The sequence below is a fragment of the Eucalyptus grandis genome, chromosome 3, assembly GCF_016545825.1.
Source record: "Eucalyptus grandis isolate ANBG69807.140 chromosome 3, ASM1654582v1, whole genome shotgun sequence".
Taxonomy (NCBI): Eukaryota; Viridiplantae; Streptophyta; class Magnoliopsida; order Myrtales; family Myrtaceae; genus Eucalyptus; species Eucalyptus grandis.
The window spans coordinates 34742710-34765380 of NC_052614.1; the positions used below are offsets into that span (position 1 = coordinate 34742710).

Consider the following 22671-nt stretch of genomic DNA (forward strand, 5'->3'; position numbering starts at 1 on the left):
TTACACCGAACAAATTAAAAGCTTATAAATCATAATGCGCATTGCAAAGTTTTTAAAATTATTTGTGTCATTATCTCAAATTTTAAATATAGAATATCCTGAATTTTTTTATTTTTTATTCGTTGGCTTGACAGGTGCCCTAAACAAAATTCTCGAGAAAAGGGAGGGAAAGAAGAAAAGAGCGAGCAAAAATCGGCTGGAATTAGGCGCGCTGTTCCGGCAACACGACATTCGATTTTCATCGACTGGTTTCGAATGGCAAAAGATAAATCCACATCGGCCACCGCCGCCCCGGCCACCGCCGCCCCTGCCACCGCGACCACCACTCCACTTTGCTTCCTCCGCACTCGACAGTGGACACGCACTGCCAGCGGTTTCCCGTGACAGCGAATCCTTCCGCTATCCGCACGTTCCCCTTTTGGTTCTTTCCCAATGAATGCTCTTTACTCTTCCTTCTTCCTTCCCCTCCCTTCCCCTCCCCTCCCCTCCTCCCTTTCTGTCTGCAAGCGCCTTCGACCACTTTTCTGGAAATGAAGCTGCAGGGCTATTCGGCCGCCGAGATCATCGCGGCCAACGAGGACCTCATCTCCGAGATCCTCCTCCTCCTCCCCGCCCGCTCCCTCCTCCGCTTCAAGTGCGTCTCCAAGCTCTGGCTCTCCATCATCTCCGGCCCCCGCTTCTCCCGCCGCCACGCCCGCCTCCACGCCGGCTCCGGGGCCTCCGGCGTCGTGCTCCGCCGCACCCCCTCGGACCACCAGTTCCTGCCGCTGGGCGGGGGCGGCGGCGATTCTCCTCTATCTGGGTTCCCGTTCAAGTGCCTCGATTTCGCCCCCGACCCCGCGGGCCTGAAGATCCTGCAGTCCTGCGGCGGGCTGCTCCTGTGCTGCAGCTTCCGCAAGATCGGGTGTCGGCGTAATTACTACGTCTTTAATCCGACGACGAGGCAGTTCGCAATGCTTCCCCAGCTCGGGGGTGCTTCCTCCTGCGCGATTACTGTTTATGGAGTGAGTTTGGCCTTCGACCCTTCTAAATCGTCCCACTATGACGTCGTTTGCGTTCGAAGCACCGTTGAGTCCGCGTACTATTATCAAATTGAGATTTACTCGTCTCGAGACCGCGGATGGAGGCTTTCTGGGTCTCCTTTTGTCGCTCCCTTCGATATGGTGTTCGACAATGGCGTCTTTTGGAATGGTGGGGTTCACTGGATTAGCCCAACGGGGGCTTCCCTGTGCTTCGATGTCAAGAAAGAGCAGTTTCGGACGATGCCAAGGCTTCCCATTTCGGAGAATCGGGGGTGTAGGAGGTTCAGGTATTTTGGGGAGTCTCATGGGCATTTGCATTTTTTTGAGATTTATGGGTCACGGACTGCTCAATTTAAGATTTTTGAGTTGGAAAAGGATTATTCGGGGTGGTTTGTTAAATACCACGTGGAGCTTGATTCTATCGTGAGTGCTTTCCCAGAGGTGGTGCGCAATTACATGGATCCGGACTATATGAATTACTATGCGTTCGTTATGCTTCATCTGGTCAGAGAAGGGAACAACGAGGAGTCATCGCTGTTAGTTCATTTACCAGGTAAAATCTTGACATATAATGTTGGTGACAAGACTTTCAGGAAGCTTTATGAGATACCGGCGGATCAATCTAATGGGTATGGCTCATTACAATATGGGTGGCTTGATGCTTATGAATTTATCGAGACATTAGCTCCCATTTGATGCAAATTGCTTTCCTTGTCGATATTTCCGATATTGTAAATCTGCAAGTTTCCTTTCCATGCTTCAATGTAATGTAATATATGTGGCTTGAAGCCTGCTAGTGCCTCCGGTGATGATGGTATTTTCTTCTCTCCCGTTGATGGCCATGATATATGTAAAGCAATGTTTTTTATTTGCGAGAAAGAGGTATGTCTAGGATGACCCATTTGGAAGGATTTTTCTATGTATATTGTCTTCAATCTATTCATAATTCCTAATTGGTACTCTGTACTGCATGTTGTATATATCAGTGACGTTTGAGAGTTAAGGTACGTTCCGCTTTCTCCATCTAGATGAGGGCCAAGGTCTATATGGAGTTTCTCTCGATTTGCTGTTATGACAAACTCACTTGATCATAACCTTTGCGGGGTCTCTATTTCATTTTACTTTCTTCTTCTCGGGGAGTGATAAGGAGGGCATCTAAGTTCCCAATCCTTTCAAGAAAATCCCTCGCTTAGGGCTGCTGAAACAAGTGAATGCACAAGACTAATATATTTGTGCCGAAGCATCTCAATAAGATGATATCATTATTTGTTCCTCTTTTCCCTCCTGGAGTTGATTTGTTTTATCTGCTTTTTCATGCACAGAATGCTCTTCTTGAGTAGTTGTTTTGACTGTAAGATGACTGGCTGTGAAGTTTCTTGTGTTCTGATCTTTGGGTACATCTTGACTTCCTGAGTAATAATTATTTGATGACGATTGAGTGATGAAGCCAGGAAGGGGCAAAGAACTGCAGAACATAATTTAAAATGTCCTATTTTGGTGGTTAATAGTGCACAAAATCTGAGAGAATAAGGTGTGGTTCTTTTGCAATATTCGAAGTGAAAAGTTAGTGCATATAAGTGTCAATTACAATAATGTTCTGTGTATGTATAATGTCTGCATAGATACTGAAGCTTGAGGTGTTTTTACTCTATATTGTCTCAGACATTATGCTTTTCCATTTTTGAAATATTAATGTTCTAGATTCAGTGGTTCCTCTTCTAAAACAAGTAATGATGTAAGCTCTGCTATGTATGGGCTAGCAAATCTTTTTCATTAAAATGGATGAGCCCTAAATATCTTTTCTACTTATGGTTAGTTCACCTGTCTTCACTTGGCTTTTGAGTTTCCCTTTTCTGTGAGATGCATTACTTGTTTTGATATGAAACTTCTGAAGCATATTATATTGACTATTTACTCTATAGATGTCATTGGACAAACTTAATGTAGCTATGATGCCTAAGGATCAGATCTGGAAATTGTCTGAATTTCACTTCAAGAGATATAACCATTCCTGTTTTTCTGCATTAGCATCTGCTTGTCAGGGAAGTCTCTTTGTGATGTAGGATTGCCTTTCCACTTTATCCTTACTTTGAGGTCATTTAAAAGACTGGGAAGGGCTTCTTTTTGCTGATGAGTCCTACCATTGGTGATACGAAATGTTTGACTTTTCTTGTGTTCATCGTCAAGTTCGTGATCACTGTAGGTGTGGCTTGCTTGAATTCGATGTTATCTCAGCTATAATCATGTTATTGGCTTTTGAACGTACATCAATGGCCTACATTGTCCTCCATCTGTTTTGTCTTGTCAGCGAGGCTGACTTGACTTGAGTTTGTGAAATTTCTTTACCGAGACCTTTTTTCTCAGAGTGCCTACCTAAGTTGATGATTTGGCCATGAAAGTCAAGAACACCCAGTGCCTTTTAGTGCAGATGCATTATGGATTTCTTAAGCTCCCTAAAGTCGGATAGATGAACACTTCTTAACGGTGTAGTATCCTATTGTTATACGTATGGCTATGTATATCTGTATGCCAAGTCTCTTTTACGTTCTAGATGCTTATGGTAATAATTCCCAAAGTGGAAATTACACTTCTTTTACATGGTTGCTCTTTTGAAGGTAAGTAACATTAACTTCAGTTGGCTTCTTGTTTTCAATAGAAATTAGGGTAGGTTTTTCTGCATATCAAATTGCTGGTTGTGTTGGCCGGCATTTTGAAAATAAAAGTGGAAAATTTCCTTTCCTACTACTTACCCTTTTTGTACAGAAAAAGAAAGTGTATATCAAAATACTGGATCTCTCCTTTTCTTTTTTGGGAGTCGGTATATCCTTGGCACTCTGGCTCTATGCATGTGTCTGTCTACATGCAGGCAGTTTTTTGGCTTTGTGTGTTAAAATTACCAGCAAATCCTATCGTGTATGTGATAATGGGTTCACGATCTCTATTGCTGGTTTGGCTTGCAAATTTGCAATGACCTCAATCGAAGAAATTGGTGTGACTTCATATATCCAGTTTCAGGATTAAGTGAAGTCAGTCTGGTTCTGCGAATGGATATTCAGATGGCTTTGTTTCTGATAGTGCACCAAAACTTCTCATAATTTAGGTTTTGGGACTCCTGTTGCATATTGAAGTTGCAAAACTAGGAAGTCGCGTCTGTTCCTCCTGGTAGAGTCAACAGTAATGCCAGAAATGGTTTTTTACTGTAGCATGGAACTTTCTTTTTCAAGTGCTGCATATGTTATGTGCTCCATTTCTTCAGCTTACTTAGCCTCATGTTGCGGCAAAGAAACCAAAAATCAATCCCAACAATTGCTCCTTTAATAGATGAAAGGAGCTACATTCATCCTGTTAGAACATGGTCCATGAGAAAAGCGTGATCACTAATGCTGTTGAACAAAAAGTGTCTCCTTAGCTTAACATTACTTTTACACGGGGTAGTAAGCCATCCATCTATCCACCAGTTGAAAACACTCCTTGACCTTGTATTCTGCTGCGAAATGTCCTGCTCCCTGTATTATACACCCCGAGAAGTCAAGTTTATGTTTGAATGCTTCATGTGTTTTCAATTAGGATATAAGACACAAGAAGATTTGAGTAAGGGGGCTTTTTATTCTTGCCTTGACTGTGACAAACGTCAAGCTATAATCATCCTTAATGTACTTCTTGGCATACCTGCAAAGGAAATGTGCCGAAAAGTGGCCCAATTATTTGGTTACTTTGAGAGTATGCTTGTTTATTTTGATATTCTTATGTATGGTGGCATGTAGCACTCGCGCGTGCGAACGTAAGCTCATTTAATTTCTTACTCTCCTCTTCCCAATTGAGAAAGAAACTGAAGATAAAGCTGAAGGACATACCCTGCGGTCTGGCCATCCACAGACCACACTCTCCAGCTCTCATCTAAAGTCAGATTCAGAGCGTTTATCCACGCTTGAGTACCGATGTGCGGAATTGACATATCATGATCCCCACTGCACCAGAAAGACAAATTAATTACACGCAGTGAAGTGAAGAAGTAATAGAGGGATTTGAAATCTGAAGGCGTTCTCGTCGATGACCCGTGGAAAAATGCGCATTCATTACCTGAAGATGAGACCCCGTATGTTTCCTTTGGTGAGGTTCTTGTGATAATCAACGACGCTGCTGATGACCTTGGTGTAAGCTAACGTGCTGTTGCAGTATGGCCAGTAGGTCTTGGTCCCCTGCTCGGCAACAGGAACATTGAATGGACTATTGTATTGCTGAGAATCAGTGCATCATGCATGTGCGAAGGTGTGTGGATGGATGGTTTGTTAACGAGAAAGCAGCTTATGCATCTTCTTGTCGATGATGGAAAGGAGCACAGAGAGCGAGGGAGGGAGGGAGAGGGAGAGGGAGAGGGATAGGGAGAGGAAGAGAGAGAGAGAGATGTACCGGTCGGACTTGAAGTGCTTCTTGGACGCTTTTAAGGTTCGCCCAGATATAGCAGACCATGTGGTTGTAGTTCTGATCATCAAAAAAGGAGATCAAAAGAAGAAGATAGCCCAGCAATGCCCCCAGCAAAGAGAAATGATCCTGATTCCTGACTCATTGTAAGGGAACGTACTCGTATCAATCCTAGACTGATCTGATGTATCTAGCGAGGTCTTGCTAATTTATGTTCGGAACTAACTTATTTTTCGTCGTAGAAACAAGAAATGAAAGAGAGGGAGGGACATACACGGCACCAGAGCGCAGGACCTTTGAGGGGGTCGTCCGTGGATGCGGCCGTGGCGTTTTCCTGGAGATATCTTCGAACGGAAGCGTCATCTTGTGGATCGGGCAGGGCGTTGCTGCAATCCGGCTCCAGAATGTGGACCGTCAGGACTTTGGAGGTGAGCTGCAAAAATCACAAGGTCCACCAGAGTTTTTGGTAAATCGCAGAGTTTCCTCCATTCGCATAAAAGTTTTACATCCCCCCAAAATCCCGCTCGTGTTTTGTACTGCGAATCCGATCTCTCCGCTGATCGGAGAGTTAGCCTGACCGGATTGGCATCTCAATGAACACCGGATTGAAGGCTTAAAATTAAATGTCCTCCATGCAGGGTAAGAGAAATTGTGAATTTTTCGGGTAAGATAGGCATGCACAGCCTAGGTGCGAGACCGAGATTAAAATCCCGACACCGGAAACAAGGGGGGAAAGAAGTGCATGCATGGACATAACATGTCATTAGTTTCTTAATCTTCTTTTAAAGGTTTGAGCAATACCTCGTTGATGGCATTCAGATCAACGACGCATTGAAGATTATCATCGCCAACATTCACATAGTCGCCATCGCAGTTTGTTTTGGCCGCCTGGATCATGACATTGAGCACCCAGTCAGTATCAACTTTAGCGAAAAGGGATCATCCATGTGCCCTGATCAACACAAGTGCAAGATTAACCTCATCGATGAGCAGCGGCGAAACCATATGTTTTTTTACCTCGTAAAGCTGGTCTGAAATGAGCGCCATTCGATTGCCATACTCAATTCTTGAGTTATCGTCTATGAATGCATCCGTCACGGGGTTGCTCATCAGGAAACCCTATTGATTCACCACCACAAAGATGGAGTTAGCTTTCATTAAGATTTTGACAATAAGTAAGCAAAGCAGCCAGTCAACTTTTTAGGGACCGAAAGGAAGCTGGCAAAGATTCAAAACCTTCACGTTGATCGTTGGCTCGTTCCCAGCTTCATTTCCTATATAACATAGACGAAGCAAAAAGTTAATACCGGGAGTGGGTAGATTTCTACTAGTTAAGAATTGGGGAAATTGCATTTTTACACTCAATAAATTGCCAAAAGAAGATGATTTACTCCTAAACTCTCTACATTAACTTACTCTTTCTGTCAGCACGCTATTTTCAAGTGCCAACAAGCGTTCCAGCGTAAGTGGAAGAGTGTGATTTCATGTGATTAGACTAAGTGGCCAATCCAACTAAAGAGGAAATAATGTTCATCTCTGATGCAAAACATGATGAAAGAGTAATTTTACCTATTTAGATAACGGGTTAATGCCATTAATGGTGTTTGTACTTTTACTCAAAAACCAAAACCGTGTACTTTTTTCTTTTTTCTTTTTAACTTATTCAAAATTGTCCCTCTACTTTTTAGATTGTCCCAACATTAGTCCTATTATTGTACTTGTTCTATTGCAAGTGAATTTTTGCTGACGTGGAGTATACACGTCCTCTTGTGATTCACCAAATTTTTATAGGTGGCGTGTAAAAGGCGCCATATTAGCTACCATAAAAATTTAAAAAGCAGACCCTGCGGCCGGGGGGTTGTGGGGGAGGGGCCCTGTAACATGGCTGCTTGACCTTCATGCTTGTGGCAAGCAGTCACGGCAGTTCGAAGCTTCTGAACTTCTTCAAGCTCATAGCCATGGTCATTCAAGCTTCGTCGAGCCTGGCTACGGACACTCAAGTTTCGTCGAGCTTGCAAATATGGCTACCGGAGGTTCTAAGCTCCTTTGGGCTCATGGCCATGGCCACTCGAGTTCCATCGAGCTCAACCATGGCTTCCGAGTATTCACGAATTAGAGGTTATGCACTATTGAGTGTTCTGAATCTTACAAGTCTCGGTTCGTATTTAATGAGAAATAAGTTGAGACAGAGAAGATGAAGAGAAGGAATTAACATTAGCAAATTTCTAATGATGGTAATGTAACATCAGCAAATTATCGCTGGAACAATTCATGAGTAACTAGTGACGCTTTTTAAAAAGTAAATTGACGATTTTAAACTTAAAAAAAGAAATAGAATGACAATTTTGATTTTCGAATGAAAACATAGGGACTATCAATGACATTAAATAATCGATGACTTACCGTCCACTATCGTTTCAACGAGCATAGGAACAGCCATTCCGGAATAAGAGGAGCCACCGATGTAGAACTGGTTCTCCAAAAATTGCGTATGATTTACAAACCACTGTGCCATAGCAAACCAAGGACAAATTTTTTATTAAAAAAAATATTTTCCACATAAGAAATTCTTCATAAAACGACAGATACTAACATTAAAAAAAAAAAAAAAAAAGAAGAAGAGGAAAATGAAACCGAACCTTTTGCAAGAATTCATAGCTGTGCGCCACAAAAGAGTAGTCATCCACGTTGTAGCCGTCGGTGGTGGTCGAGTAAGAGAACCCCGTCCCCACAGGTGCGTCCAAGAATATGATGTTCATGCCCTAGAAGAAAGACAGGAACAACAGCAATTACAAGTGGCAGCAGCAGCAACTTTAGGAACTCGATCAATGTCCTGATCACAAGGTTATGGAATTGCATATGAGTGATGTCCATAATTTGTGACCCCGCCGATCACAGGATTCATCAGAGGGAACTTCTTCCGACAAGGGATGGGTGCAGTTCGCTTTACGTGTAGGAAATCAATGATGGGTCAAGGAAGTTGAGGGTTTTTTGCACACCTGGGTCCATGAATATGGATTGGGATGGAGAGAGGGTAAGCTACCATTGTAACCACTTGTCTGAAAATTTAGTGGACCTGCGAAATGTAGAGGAGAAGAAGATCATAAGAAAAGTTGATGTTGGAGTTTTGGTCACAAAAAAAGGATTCTCATTTCATTAAGTAACTGAAAACAAGTGCATTGTTGAAACATCAAAACAAAGCAAGGCCCAGTGGAATGGAGAGTAGAAAATCCAGTTGGGATGGAGACCCTAATCAAGTGATCATCATGGGCTTTAGCAGCCCAATCTACTATCTGATCATTGGTTATATTTATTTGGACATATCACATAATACATAATTAGTATAATAATTAATCATAATGATAGGCAAGATATAAATAAGTAAATAATTGATGTAGCTTATAATATAATAGGGTTAATACTACGAAAATTTTAAACTGGTATATATATAACAAATTTATCAAAAATTAATTTTTGACCATAAAAACTTTAAAATTGATACATTTGTGACATATTTATCTTTTATTAGTTTCATTAAATTAAATTAATACCACAAAAAATAATAAAACTAGTACACACTTATCATTCAACTTAGCAATTCAATGGTTAATCAGAAATTAATAGAAAGTGAATTTGTTACAAGTGTACTAATTTCGGGTTTTTTATGATAAAAAAATTAGTTTTGGGATAATTTTTTTTTATAAATGTACTAATTTAGGGTTTTTCGTGGTATTAGCCCAATATAAGGGTTTAGTAGTGTCAAGCATTACTAATTTAGTTGACTGGAATTCAGTTTTTCTAATTTTTTTTAATTTTTTATTGGGTTAATTTGTATTAGTTTAACAGACAATACTTTTCTTGATCTAATGAAACTTCCTACATTTTTCACTGTTGATATTACTTAGTTACTTGTTAAAATAAAACTACCCATACCAACAATGATACATGTACGATGACTCATCTTACTAACGCATTAAACTTATATCCATTATTGAAATGAAACTAACCCACAGCCTGTGTCAGAGGTGATTAATAGGCAGGCCCGTGCCGGACTTTTAGGTCAAGCTCGATTGGTTACCCAAATCCATCCATAATATAAAAGCTTTTGTAAAACATTCTCGGACCTAACCAGACCACGCCTCTTTATAACTAAAATAGCTTTGCTCAAGCCCATCGAGAACAACCAAGTTACATGGTCAAGTAGAAATAATATAAACAGAGTTTTCTCGCAAAAATAGTAATATCTACATCGAGCATCAAGTCAAGTTACGTTAAAATCATCAAATCCAATTGAATTCCATGCACCACAGTGATTTAGATGGATTTAAATTCATATGTTGGGTGAACGCCATATGTTTATCAAATGGGATGGATTGAGCAAATATATCAATGAGATGTTTAACGGTATACAAATTAATAGTACACTTGCCTGAGTGCACACATCCAATTACAAACGAATCATTAAACTTCTGATGCATTCCACCAACCCATTAAATTCATGGTTTATATGAATTTTAGATTTGTAGACCATGTCGGCGGTTTAGGGCTTTCAAATACTTAGTCAACTATACATTAGGACTTGTCAAAATATGTTAATGTACGGAAACATATTTAAATACGCCGTCCGTTTCTTTCACAGTAAAACTTTCTTTTATTTTTTGTCAGAATAGTAAAATATTCATTTTTGCTTTTTTTAGTTTCTTTTTGGCCACCAACTAATGGTTGTATACCTTTCCCGGTATTTAAAGCTAATTAGCGACGCTCACATGGTTTCCAAGACACGAGTCGCCGACAAGAGAGGCAGCTTTAAGCTTGGATTATTTTGCGGGCTATCAATAATTTGGACAATATTTATTTTAAAAAATAAATAATTATATCATTTATAAAAATGAATGGAAATATATTTTCATTATCCACAAAAATGTTTAGATATAAATTGTTGTTGACATATATTTTTAATTAATTAATTATTTCTAGGGATAGAAATTATTTTTTTCGAAAAATGTTTTTTGAATCATTTATTTTTATCGAGGTAAATGGAGCATTAATGTAAATTAATGTACATTCATATGGTAAGGCAGGATTCTCTCTTTTAAGTTTTCATTTTCCTTATGTGTGTGGCTCTATTTGTTGCAATGCCCAATCGAAACTTGCTAGGTCACTCACAGAGGAGATTTTTGTAAGCTTTTCTAGCACATCTAAGGTTTTCATGAACTCACACATTATGAATTTTTTCCTTTTTATTTATCGTGAAAAATCCTAAATCAGTACACTTGTAACAAATTTACCTTAAATTAATTTTTTTACTATAAAAAATTAAAACTAATATCTTTGCAACAAATTTACTCTTTATTAGTTTTCGACAAATTAGATTAATATCACTAAAAATCATAACCGGTACAGCTAAGAGTAAAATTCTAAATTGATATACCTGTTAACCGTTACATGTCATCAAATTTAACAATTTAACGATAAAATTTAATAGAAATTAACGAATGATAAATTTATGACGGGTATACCAATTCTAAGTTTTAGTTTAGAATTAATTTATCATAGATATACTAATTTTCTTTTTGCGGTATTAACCGTTTACTCAATGGAGTATTTCAAAGACAAGTATTGAATTGCGAGAACAATTTCGAGTATGGTTCGATTGGAGAGGGAGGGAGGGAGGAAGAGAGTACCATTTTGGAAGAAGAAGCCGGCCAGGCTGGAGCAGCCAGGGCCACCGTCGATCCAGAGAAGAAGAGGGTCTTGGGAAGGGCTCCTATCCGACTCCACGAAGTAGTAAAACAGCTGCACTACCTCGTCCTCACCTACTCCCACGTACCTACACACGCTCATTGCCCACCGCAGCGAGCTCATCGTTTCACCATTCATGGAAAAAAGAAAGAAGAGCGAAAACAAGAAGAAACCCACGATCCGCAGCTCACCCGGTTTCGAGCGTGAACGGGAGGTCGCCGGAGTACCCGGGCAGGTTCTTGACGATGACGGAGCAGGAAGCGAGAGAAGCCACCGTGGCAATGGCGGCGAGGAGAAACAGGACGAGCGAGGGAGGAAGAGATGGCATGGCCAGTCTGGAGTGAGAACTAGTGGAGTGAGAGAGAGAGATGTGGAAACTGAAGATGCTGAAAGTGAAGTTCGCGAGGAAATAAATGGGGGATCGCGGCCTGGAAAGGAACGACGAAACTAGCGACGCAACCAACTACCTGAACACAAACATCATCATCCAGCGGTAACGTCCAATTTAGGTAGATGGGGATTTGTGAAGGCCTCGAACCTCCGTTCAACGATCGATCTCTTGTGTCAGTGGAGTCTCCGACCGATCTGTGTTCCTTCTTCTAACTTTTTTGCTGAGAATAGCAGGCGGGAGCTAATCTTCAGAAGCAGAAAAACAGAGCTGGGTCGCACGTGCTGCATGAGTCAACCCGTTCTTGAATTCATCACGACAATAATTGAATTAATTAGTGAAATTTAGGTGGAGGGAATCGTATCCTGACAGGTTGACACCGTTTCTTTCAATCGACTCTTTGGCCAGCAATCGGCCGCTGTGTCTGATTTCGGTTGTACCTTAGGGTTCCTTTTGCACATGAAAGGATTAGGTGTGCTTAGAAAGTTTGATTGTGCAATGAAATGTGTAATTTTTGGGAATTTCTTATGTCTCATAATGGATTTTATTAAACTAGTCCCACATCTAACATGATGGGAAAAGTATTAAAAATATAATAAATTTATTATATTTATACCAATTCAGTCCAAAATCTTTCAATTTGATCGATTAAATCATAAATATTTTACATTTATATTAATTAAACTCCTTGGCTAATTTTGATCGAAGATCGTTAACATGAATGCCGGCCATCCTACGTGTCATGACCAATACTAACATAAACAATTTTTTTAAATTTTTTTTTTACTTTTTTTTTCCTTTTCTTTTCTTTTATTCCCTTCATTCTTTTTCCTAATTGTGGATTGGCAAGGGCTAGTGTCCCTCGCTTGGTCTAAAGGAGGGCATCGCAGCCCTTGCTAACCATGAGTGAGGGCTGCAATGCCCTCACCAAGACCATGTGAGGGTCACTGGCCCCTAGTTGGAAAGAAAAGGAAAGAAAAAAGAAAAAAAGGAAAAAAAAAGCTCATAAAAAATTAAGAAAAATTTTAAAAATTAAATTGGCCATGTTACATATGACGACCAACATTCGTGTCATTGATTTTTTGCCAAAATTGGCCTAACGGATTTAATTGGTACAAATTTAAAAGATTTGTACTAATGTAATAGGTTGACTTTTTTGATACTTTTCCCAATGTAACCCTTGGATAGAAATAGACAAAAAGGCGTTGGTCAGATTTGCTTGCAAAGTGAAACCGGTTATTTACAAAATTGGTTGTCTCGCAATTTGCGGACATTAAAGACAAGTGACTAGTGCAAATTGATCAAACCTACTTTCAATCGAGGACAATCAAGAGAATGAAGGAAAATTACTTACTCATAGAAATTCACGGATTGCAAAGGAAAATTTGGCTCCGTTGTGTGTTCAACTAACGATAGGAGATAAAGAAGTTTCACTATTATCTTAAGTATATCACTTATTTTGTGGAAAATTACGAGCCTTAGGCCAAAAGACCTCGTCCCAAGCAAAGTTATGAAAGGTAATTGAACAGGTAAATTACTATTAGTAATGATCACAAATGCCAAAAGCTAGCTATGATAAATTGAGTAGTTAGCAAACAAAAATAGAACTTCGTAAATTTTGTTTCTAAAATAGTAAATTACTTTGTATTTTAAATACCAATAAAACTCGTTAGTAGTATATTTTATCATAGTAACGTGAATTTTTAATGAGACTCATAAGCTTTTCTTTTCTTTGGTTTCATAAAATAATCTTTAATTTTGTAAATTGCGATTTTGTCTATAAACTAGTAATATTCCTTACCGTATCGTAAACAATAAGTAATGTACATAATTCTTCAATTTGGTTCATAAGATAACTTTCGACTTCGTACATTACCTTCTTGATCCTTCAGCGGTAAAAATTTCTAATTGTATCGTCCATAACTAATGTAGTTCGTAATTTTTTCTTTCAACTTCGTAAGATAACTTTTCATTACATAAAGTGCCATTTTAGTGCTAAAGTAGTAAGAATTTATCCTATTATAAAAATCAAGTTACTTGTGGGAAGTCTATCAAGTTACGTGCGAAAGTCTTTCTTTCGGTTCTTATGAAAAGATTCATTTTCGTAAATTTAACTTTTTTTTCCTAAAATAGTAGAATTCTTCATCGTATCTTTGATCAAACTAATTACATTCATAAGTTTTTTTTCTTTCAGTGCATAAGATAATTTTTTTTTCTTTAATTGCTGCCAATACGTTCCTTAAGTGGTAGTATTTCTCATCTTGTTGTACGTAATGTTTTGAACGGAGCTTTCAATTTCGTATAGAAATTTTCTTGTCCTTGTCCATACTACGCCTTTCTGGTTCGTATTAAACCTCTCTCTTGCTTAAGTTACCTTTCCTTAAATAATACCATATTTATCATATCATAAATCATAATTATCGTTCGAAAAAAACCAGTTTATCTATCAATTTGCCTTTCCTTTTAGTTACGATATAATTTATTCTTAGTAAGTTACTATTACAGTTTTTTTTGTCAAAAGATACTATTACATTAACAATCATGAATTACGATTGTTGTTCATAAATTACAATCAGTAATTGAAGCAGTAGGTTTCCAGTTGCAATGTTTAGCAACATTAAGTAAAAATTACTATCGCTCTTTAATGGTCCATTTGTTTGAAAGAGAACTATTTGTGGAAAATTATTTATCAACTATCCAATATTTGGATGATGGAAAATGTTTTCTATAGACTAAAAACAAGCTTAGATAATGGGAAAATGACTTCCCCTATCACAAAAAATGAAATCACTTTTCATAAATCATCAAATAAATGAAAATTAACTATTTTTGTTAAAAGTGATTTTCATGAATAATATTTTCCTTTATCATGAGATTTTTAGTGAAACAAACACACCATAACATTAATTTCCAGATCCAATTATAGTGATTAATCAACGGGGAAACTTAAAGAAAGACCATGTTTGTGATTCCATCATTTCACTAAAAATTGGAAAATAAGAGCCAAAAAGATCAAAGGGGGTAATTTTGCTTTATATTTGACATATGAAAGTCAGCTTTGATTAAAAACAGTTGGGTTAGTGGACATAGCTCACGGATTGGGGGATTGAAGCGAGGTCAGTGCTTCAATCCCCAACAAGAGGAATATGAGGTTGGGTGATCAAGGATTGCAACTTTCAAAAAGATCATGGCTGTAGAATACCTCGAGCTAGTTGCATCCAACAATCATCAATTTGTTCACAGTACAATCCAAAAGAGGGTTGTAAAACTTGTGCTCCAACGTTTTACAAGGCTAAGTTAGCAGCATCCGAACAGTACCAAATTAAACAAGCATCTAACAAGTACTAAATTGGCAACTATAAGCGTCCAATTCTTAGCTCGGGAGTTTTTGAAGGTTAAATTCTCCTCATACGCTATCGACATTTACATGTACCATAGTGAAAAAGCATCTTAAAAGTAACACTGATATAGAATATAATGAACATACCTCAACCATCACGATGAAATGCACAGCATTCAAGATCATTCAAGATTGCAATAACTTCTTGAAAAGAGCGGGCACCCCACCAGCAAAATTGCGTCAGACTGGGAATACAAGTCAGAACCATTTATAGGACTGAAGGAGTGACCATGAATATGCAAAATGAATTATCGGATCAAGTTGATATGTTTCACTGTCTCTGCTCAGAATATTGTTACAACAAGATGAACAAACATTGCTGATCGAAGCGTCGACAAATTGTAAAATCCTGTATGTTCTTCTATTCTCCTATCATCTAGGTGCGTGTTGATCGCGTCTCTTCATCTTTGGGTACACATATCTAGGTATATGCTAATTGCATCTCTCATCTTTAGTAACAATAGGCATCCTTAAAATGGTTAAGGTTGGCAGGTGTGGACAACTGAACTAACCACCGAAATCAACAATCCAAGCTAATTGCCTGCTACATACTTCTTCTCTGCATAATATTTCCTCTCACCCTCTGCCTTCTTTGCATTGCGTTTCTAGAAAAGAAAGGTCAACTACATTAGTACTCTAAAAGATTTAACACAAAAATATGTGAAAAGAACAGAGCAGTAAAGCACCAGCTATGGTTACATTGTATTTACCCAATTTCATTGATTAGCTCCTGAATATAGTGACTTGCCCTATATGCAATAGCTGTAACCCTCTTAAGAAGTTTAGGTGCCAGTTGGTGATATAATGATTATATCCTAAGACTGCTCTTGCAAATTAATATCCTGTGGCAGGAGTCCCTACTCTACAAGATAATTTCTCCTTAAGTAGACAGAATTTCTTTTTCCTGGTTAGTACATATAGGGACAGAAAGGGGGACAAAATTTGTAAAGGCAGGGATATCGAGCACAATATCTACGAAAATAGTGGAGCCAAGAGTGATTGAACATTGCACATATACACTGCATGCAAAGAGAACGAGAAGATTGGAGAGCATACCATATAAGCCTCATGATTAGCAACAATTCTTTGGGCTATCGAAGAAGTGGTTATGTTATTTGAGCTCTCAAGCAACCGAAAAATTCCCATGGACTTAGGAACAGCATATGGATCAATTCCAACCTGCATGATGCAAGACAAGTTCGCTTCAATAATGGATCTAATGCATAGATTGGAAGAAAAGGGGACAAACCAACTTACTTACCAGAGCCAAAGGATTGGACTCAGCAATTGTGCCATGCACAACCAAAGATATATTGAATGTTGTTATCTGATCAGGTCAAAAAATTAGTAGGGACATGAAACAAATGAAACATGAATCCTATTGTATTATCAATTAATAGTTCTCAACTTGCGTAATCATGGAAGATTGCCTTTTCCACTAACAAAAAAACTTTGCAACCATAAATACATCATGTGAAATCCAGAGTCTTTTGCTTTAGGGTCTGACTCAATGCAGAACAAACTTCTTAGCCCATAATTCAAATGAAGAGTTACTTCTTTGAGAAAATATCTCCAAGTAGACTTCAGCATCAAATGATTCTAAAACTTACAACAGCTCCAATTATCTTGACATAGGAAAATATCAGGATTCTGAACCCTGCATTAATCTGAACTAGTAAACATAATAGATTCTTGTTCTCTACTCCAAAAGTATGTGCGATTTGGGTGTTCAGGACTGGTGGATTAATAATATTCAAAGAGGTATTAGTCATCACCAACAAAATCTATTAAGGTGTTCAAGACAGGCAGAGTAGAATTCAGAGAGGTTTCCGTCATCACCAACAAAAGCTATCAGCGGAGTCCACAATGGACAGCATAAAACAAAATGTCAACGTCATCGCCAAAAAAGGCTATTTGTTATCGCAACATTGTCAATGCTAAAGTACGCATAGGATCCTCGATTTTAAAATCCACCTGACTAAAGCATCAACTTTTGCAACGCTTATATTTCTTTTACCCACTAAAAGTGGAGAGAACAAACTAGGAATGACTGAAAAAATACAAAAGAAATATGCAATTAAAGGATAATCTAATGGAAATTGGGCCTTACTTAGGAGAATATTTTACATACCATGTCCTTTGAAACCTCCCAAGGTGCACCAATGATGACTTCATCAACATAACGACAAGCTAGAACACTGAGACTGCGCTCATGCAAATGCATAATTGGATGGTGTTTCCCTCTGTGTTCACTGGATAAAAAATAGTGGAACTTTTTAATTGAACCCCCATATATCACTTATTGCAGAATGTGCTAAATTGTGTAACGTTCCCCAAATAGCTAAAATTAATAGATATAAAGGCCACCGTTTGGGTGCTAATAGAATTAATGATAGCAAAGGTCAAGCATATGGTACCTCACAATATAGTCAGTATGGAGACCAACTAAGAGGAAGTCCCCGAGTTGCCTGGCTCTCTTCAAGATCTGAGCAAGAACATATGAGATATAACTGACTTGGTTCCAAAAATAACAAAACATAATACAATTTACAAATTTCAATGCTGCTTGGAATCGCCAGACGATGATCTGACAGCATTCAGTGTTTAAATCCTAATTTTTCACCCTTGAATCTGATTTGATTTGCATAAATCATCATGACTGTTCTGCTTAAACGACAGTTGTGATCAACAAGTAAATTGCCCATAAATTACAAAAGGATAAAAGAATGTTTATCTTTTCTCATTTTTGGCGAAGAAAAAGAATGTTTAACTAACCACATCCAGGTTGACCGAAATCATGAACTTTAAAGAGATTATATCAAGGCCAAAGTACCAGGTAAAACATATTTGAATAGCAACGTTATATGGAACACCAAAGTTGATGCTTCAATGTGTTCAGTTAATCCACATGTTTCAGTCAACTTCTATGGCATCACCACGATCAACACAAAAGTGAAAAAATGATTGGCATGCACAAAAATAGCAGCAAAATTCAAAATTTAAACATCTTTATGAACACTCTTTCTAATATGGATATAAATAGACAAAACTACAAGATTCTGAGTTTGATTTCTGTCCTAAGATTAGCGTGCTAAGCAGAAGAATTAGTTTAGGCTTACTTAAGGGGGGAACTGGCCAAGGTCCTGAGCTTATCGCAGAGTTGAATCCCACAGTAACTCTACATTGGAAGTGTTCTTGATCCAATTTTTATTCCTTTTCTTTTTTTTCTTTTTTCTTTTTTTAAAGTAAGCAATTCCTTGCTGTAGTTGAGTCAAAATTTCAGTTGGCAATGGGATTTAAACAACAATACTAAACAGGAGCACCAATATAAGCAAACATATAATCGGGAGAAACAAATTGCTTCAAAAAATAAGCATAGCATTCCAAATTACCTCGACATGTCCAGCATGAAAGAGATCAAATGCACCGTCAATGTACACAATACGAGCATTTGGATCGGGACCCTGAGGTATAAAAATTTCCAGCATCAAAGGATGAAAAGCAAATCTCATTATATGCTAGCTTCATAACCACCAGCATTGCAACAGAACTTTTGCAAGTTGAACTGAAAGAGAATTCTACCAATTAGATTGACAGTCAATGGGTTAAGCATTTATTTTAATGTAGGGTGGAACATTGACTATCAGAGACATCACATGCATTGCCAAGCTTGGGCAGAACAAGGAGGTGAAATAGACTTGGACAGTCATTAGGAGTTTCGCAGGACCAACATCATAAGGAGATAGAATAATCTGATTCACAAAGAAATGGCCCATACCTTAGCATTCGAAAATTGTACTATGCGGCGGGATGTTGGTAGAAATTGGGAAACGCGGGCATCCTCTGATATAGATTCTTGGTGCTCTCCATTCAACAAAGAATCGTTGCGTTTTGCATCCTTTAAAAGTAAAAGAATCCTTCCTGCAAGTGAACAATTAGCTTGCATTAAAAAAGAGAGATAAGAACTAACAAGTACGAATTCTGAAACCAGCAAAGGGACAATGAGCAGAAGCAGAAGAGGATCATTTGAACAAAGAAAGAGTATCCAACTTATCTTTCTCTTGTCATAAACCTGCATGTAATGGTATTTTGTTGCTGCTATACAGGAGGGAAAGTGTTGCTGGCTGCTATACAATTCAAGATATTCAAAATGGTGTTCATCAATGCTCAACATCCTCATCTTAAGAAGCTTTGCCTATGGTGAATATTACTTCACTCAAGGCCTCAACACTTATCCATTTCAAGGGTTTCAAATGTCTAATCTCCAACCTTCAGTGAGGCTTATTGCTCATGTGATGTTTTGAATAGATTCAAAGGATGCAGAAAATAGCATAATTTCCAACTCACTTTATCATGTATAGAGGACTATGTAGCGAATCTACAATCAAGGTTTGCCACCAGCAGCGACCAAAGTCTCTCCCACATCTCTCTCTACCAACATCTTACTCTTATTTCCAGCATGAAAATAGCTGCAACTTGCCGAGTTGTACCATGACAGTGACGAATTATATGCAAAGGTACTCATGTACAAAAGCCAAAGAACCTAATTCTGCTCTCTAGCATTACCATTTGCTAAAATATTGCTCCTTATGCATTGAAATTTGAACATAAAATGAGTAACCATTGTCGGGAAACACCATGTATTTAATCTTAAATTAGTACTTCCTCTCAATAATGCTGGGAGAAAGATTAAGTGGATATAGTACCTACAATATCTGTGCTGGAGACACCTTCAGTGCGTTTGATTTGCTTGTACCGTCCGGCTTTCTTTGCCAAGGCATAAGCATCTGTTCCATCTGGGAGCAGGCAAGGGTCATCGCCATGGATAATGTAGTCAATTTTATGCTCATTAAAAAGACTCTTCATAAACTGCTCTGTTATTGCATAAGGAGCATTTGGTATAACTTCATCCACCCACTTCAACCCGCTAACAAGTGCAAGCCTAGAAACATCATGATTAGACAAGAATAATTTCATGATAACAAGAGAATGAACTCCATATACCAAACAGAGCAATCGGTTGACTTCGTGACACCTAATTGTCTACAAGCATAACGTATAGCCAATTGCACAACAGATATGTCCATGGAAGTATGTACATAGTTAATGAATGCACCAGATGAAACTCTCAAATTGTAGATGTCCTTCAGGGCTATAGATTTTACGAATGGCAATCGAGCACCTCCAATGCTCCAAATTTTCTATTACATTTCAGGAATCATCGAAAGTGAGTAAAAGTTTCAGTAGAAAAACAAGAGTACGTGGGAAAATCTTGAACAAGATAGATGAGAAAGAAACAGAAGAGGAAAATCTCACCATCTCAGCCTCCTATGTCACTAGTACCAAAAACTGATTTGCTTTAAGAATAGGTTTTTATATGAGTACAGGGGTGGCGAAGGTCAACCAGCACTAGGGACCTCCATAAGGGTCCTACGTCCTCTATAGAATGTTCAGTTGCATCACCTGTGACCTGAAGGTTGCAAGCCAGTTGGCACAATCCCGCAGGAAGTCCTTTCACATGACATATGCCGCAACTAGGCAACACGAGTTGATCGGCAATTCACTCGCAATGTGAATCAAACTCATGACCTCATGGAAGACAAGGAAAACCTTTCTATTGCTGGACCAACTACCCTGGTGGTAATAGGTTATCTACATTTAATCACCAAAAATTCAGAACAAAAACAATTGAGAAAACAGCCAATTAGGAACTCATGACCTTGTGGAAGACAAGGAAACCCTTTTACTGCTAGATCAACTACCCTGGTGGTGATAGGTTATCTACATTTAATCACCAAAAATTCAGAACAAAAACAATTGAGAAAATAGCCGATTACAAACTCATGACCTCAGGGAAAACAAGGAAACCCTTTTACTGCTAGACCAACTACCCTGGTGGTAATAGGTTATCTACAGTTAATCACCAAAAATTCAACAGCCGATTAGGAGCTCACGACCTCGTGGAAGACAAGGAAACCCTTTTACTGCTAGACCAACTACCCCGGTGGTAATAGGTTATCTACATTTAATCATAAAAAATTCAGAACAAAAACAATTGAGAAAACAGCCAATTAGGAACTCATGACCTTGCAGAAGACAAGGAAACCCTTTCACTGCTAGACCAACTACCCTGGTGGTAATAGGTTATCTACATTTAATCACCAAAAATTCAGAACAAAAGCAATTGAGAAAACAGCTGATCTAATCCGAGTATATGGCATAGGAGTAAGGTGAACAACACAGGTTCAAGCGAGGTCAATAACTCTGAGTGAAGTACCTCTCTTCCATGGTTAGAACTGGGGGACCCTTGTTGGCTACGATCTCCTCGTCACTGACAACTCCCACCACCAATTCATCCCCCAAGGCCTTTGCTTGCCTCAAGGCATTAGCATGCCCATAATGCATCAGATCAAAGCATCCGTCCATGTAAACACGAACACGCTTCTTCCCGCGCTTCTTCTTCTGGAAAATGCCCACATCCGACCACAAATGCGGCAACGACGGGACCCCAATGCCCCCAAAATAGCCCGTAGACAAGCCGAGCAAAGCTGCTGTTAGCATGAGCCCACCAAAAAGATGCGGGTGGTAATATAGTCCATCCCATATCCAGTTGTTCAGGCTTTCATGCTCCATCTGGGCTGATTCAGAACAACGACTCTTGTGCTGACTGAGAGGAGACACAGACCCTGAAAATAGAAAACAAATTAAGAGTACATACATATGCTGGGAATTCAGATGCGCGTAACTCCCATACATATATGCAACGACAGACTCGTAAGGCAAATTGTCTTCCTTTTTATAATTGAGGGATCGGATTTCCCAACTCCCCAGTGGTCGACAAAATCACAGAACAGAAAATTCAAATCGAAGTCCACCAACTAAAATATGGAGAATGAGCTACAACCCAGCTAGACCAGAGGGGTTATCATCATACACAGACAAAACGAGGAATCTAGTTCAGAGACGCGTAGCGAAGCTCACAACCCACAACCCGAATTCGAAGAACACCCAACGGAGCGGACATTACCGAGCGAAAGCGCAGAGCAGAGGTCTATGAAACTATCCCAACGAACGACAGACAGACAGACAGACAGACAGACAGACGAGGACAACGAAAGCACGCACGGCACACAGCTAGGATCCGACAAGTCCCGTGAGAATGAACGGCGAGACACGGGAAATGCAACGCGCGAGAGGCCTCGGAAACATCCCCACCCTCACGAATCGGGATCTGTGGAAGATGGTGGTGGGTAGCGTGTCAAAGATCGAATCTGTCTTCACCTTTTCTCGCCGCTCTTTCCTTCCTTTGTCGACGACCTTTCTCGCCTTATTCGCGTTTGTGTCTCCTCTCTCTCTCTCCCCCCCTCTCTTTCTCCTCAAGAAAATCAAGAATCTCTTTCGCTTTTGAGAGAGAAATTTCTCCGTCTCTCTCATGCAAGGAGGCAGATCCCTTCAAGGTAGGAAACGCAATTTCCTGGGAATATTTTCCACTCATTTTCTTTCTTTTCCCACGTCAATTTTATTTTATTTTACTTATTCCATTCCCGAAGACCATATGGAGATATTTTAAATACACCAGCCTGCCCCCGTGGACTTCTATTTTTTCTTTTGAACTTTTTAATAATTGGTCCACTTTTCGAGACATGCATGATAAAATTTCTAAAACGACGATTGCTCGAGCCTTGGTATCATGTTAT

General features: G+C 39.0%; 3 protein-coding genes across 7 annotated transcripts; 1 reads left to right on the forward strand and 2 right to left on the reverse strand.

Moving 5' to 3' along the window:
- The first annotated feature begins 530 nt into the window (after nt 1-530).
- Nucleotides 531-1718, forward strand: LOC104439568 (F-box protein At5g07610). Its single transcript, XM_010052617.1, has one exon. The coding sequence runs from the start codon at nt 531-533 to the stop codon at nt 1716-1718; it is 1188 nt and encodes a 395-aa protein (XP_010050919.1).
- A 2482-nt stretch (nt 1719-4200) lies between these two features.
- LOC104437310 (serine carboxypeptidase-like 13) lies at nt 4201-11597 on the reverse strand. The gene is made up of 14 exons (XM_010050240.3): nt 11378-11597; nt 11129-11274; nt 8444-8520; nt 8084-8206; nt 7848-7950; nt 6681-6718; nt 6462-6563; nt 6246-6332; nt 5719-5877; nt 5433-5504; nt 5103-5221; nt 4877-4990; nt 4637-4691; nt 4201-4528 (listed from the first exon to the last, which is right to left on the reverse strand). The coding sequence occupies exons 1-14, from the start codon at nt 11512-11514 to the stop codon at nt 4445-4447; spliced, it is 1416 nt and encodes a 471-aa protein (XP_010048542.1). The 5' UTR covers nt 11515-11597; the 3' UTR covers nt 4201-4444.
- Nucleotides 11598-15061: 3464 nt separating this feature from the next.
- LOC104437311 (ethanolamine-phosphate cytidylyltransferase) lies at nt 15062-22448 on the reverse strand. 5 transcript variants are annotated; one of them, XM_018870938.2, is made up of 10 exons: nt 22256-22448; nt 21252-21660; nt 19681-19916; nt 18753-18895; nt 18367-18438; nt 17392-17459; nt 17106-17226; nt 16236-16301; nt 16031-16153; nt 15062-15159 (listed from the first exon to the last, which is right to left on the reverse strand). In XM_018870938.2, the coding sequence occupies exons 2-10, from the start codon at nt 21605-21607 to the stop codon at nt 15097-15099; spliced, it is 1248 nt and encodes a 415-aa protein (XP_018726483.1). In that variant the 5' UTR covers nt 21608-21660; nt 22256-22448; the 3' UTR covers nt 15062-15096. The 5 variants fall into 5 exon arrangements, with proteins under 5 accessions (XP_018726483.1, XP_010048543.1, XP_010048545.1 ...); XM_010050241.3 differs by lacking the exon at nt 15062-15159 and adding an exon at nt 15186-15579 and having other exon boundaries at nt 22256-22446; XM_010050243.3 differs by lacking the exon at nt 15062-15159 and adding an exon at nt 15186-15579 and having other exon boundaries at nt 22190-22446.
- Nucleotides 22449-22671: the final 223 nt, after the last annotated feature.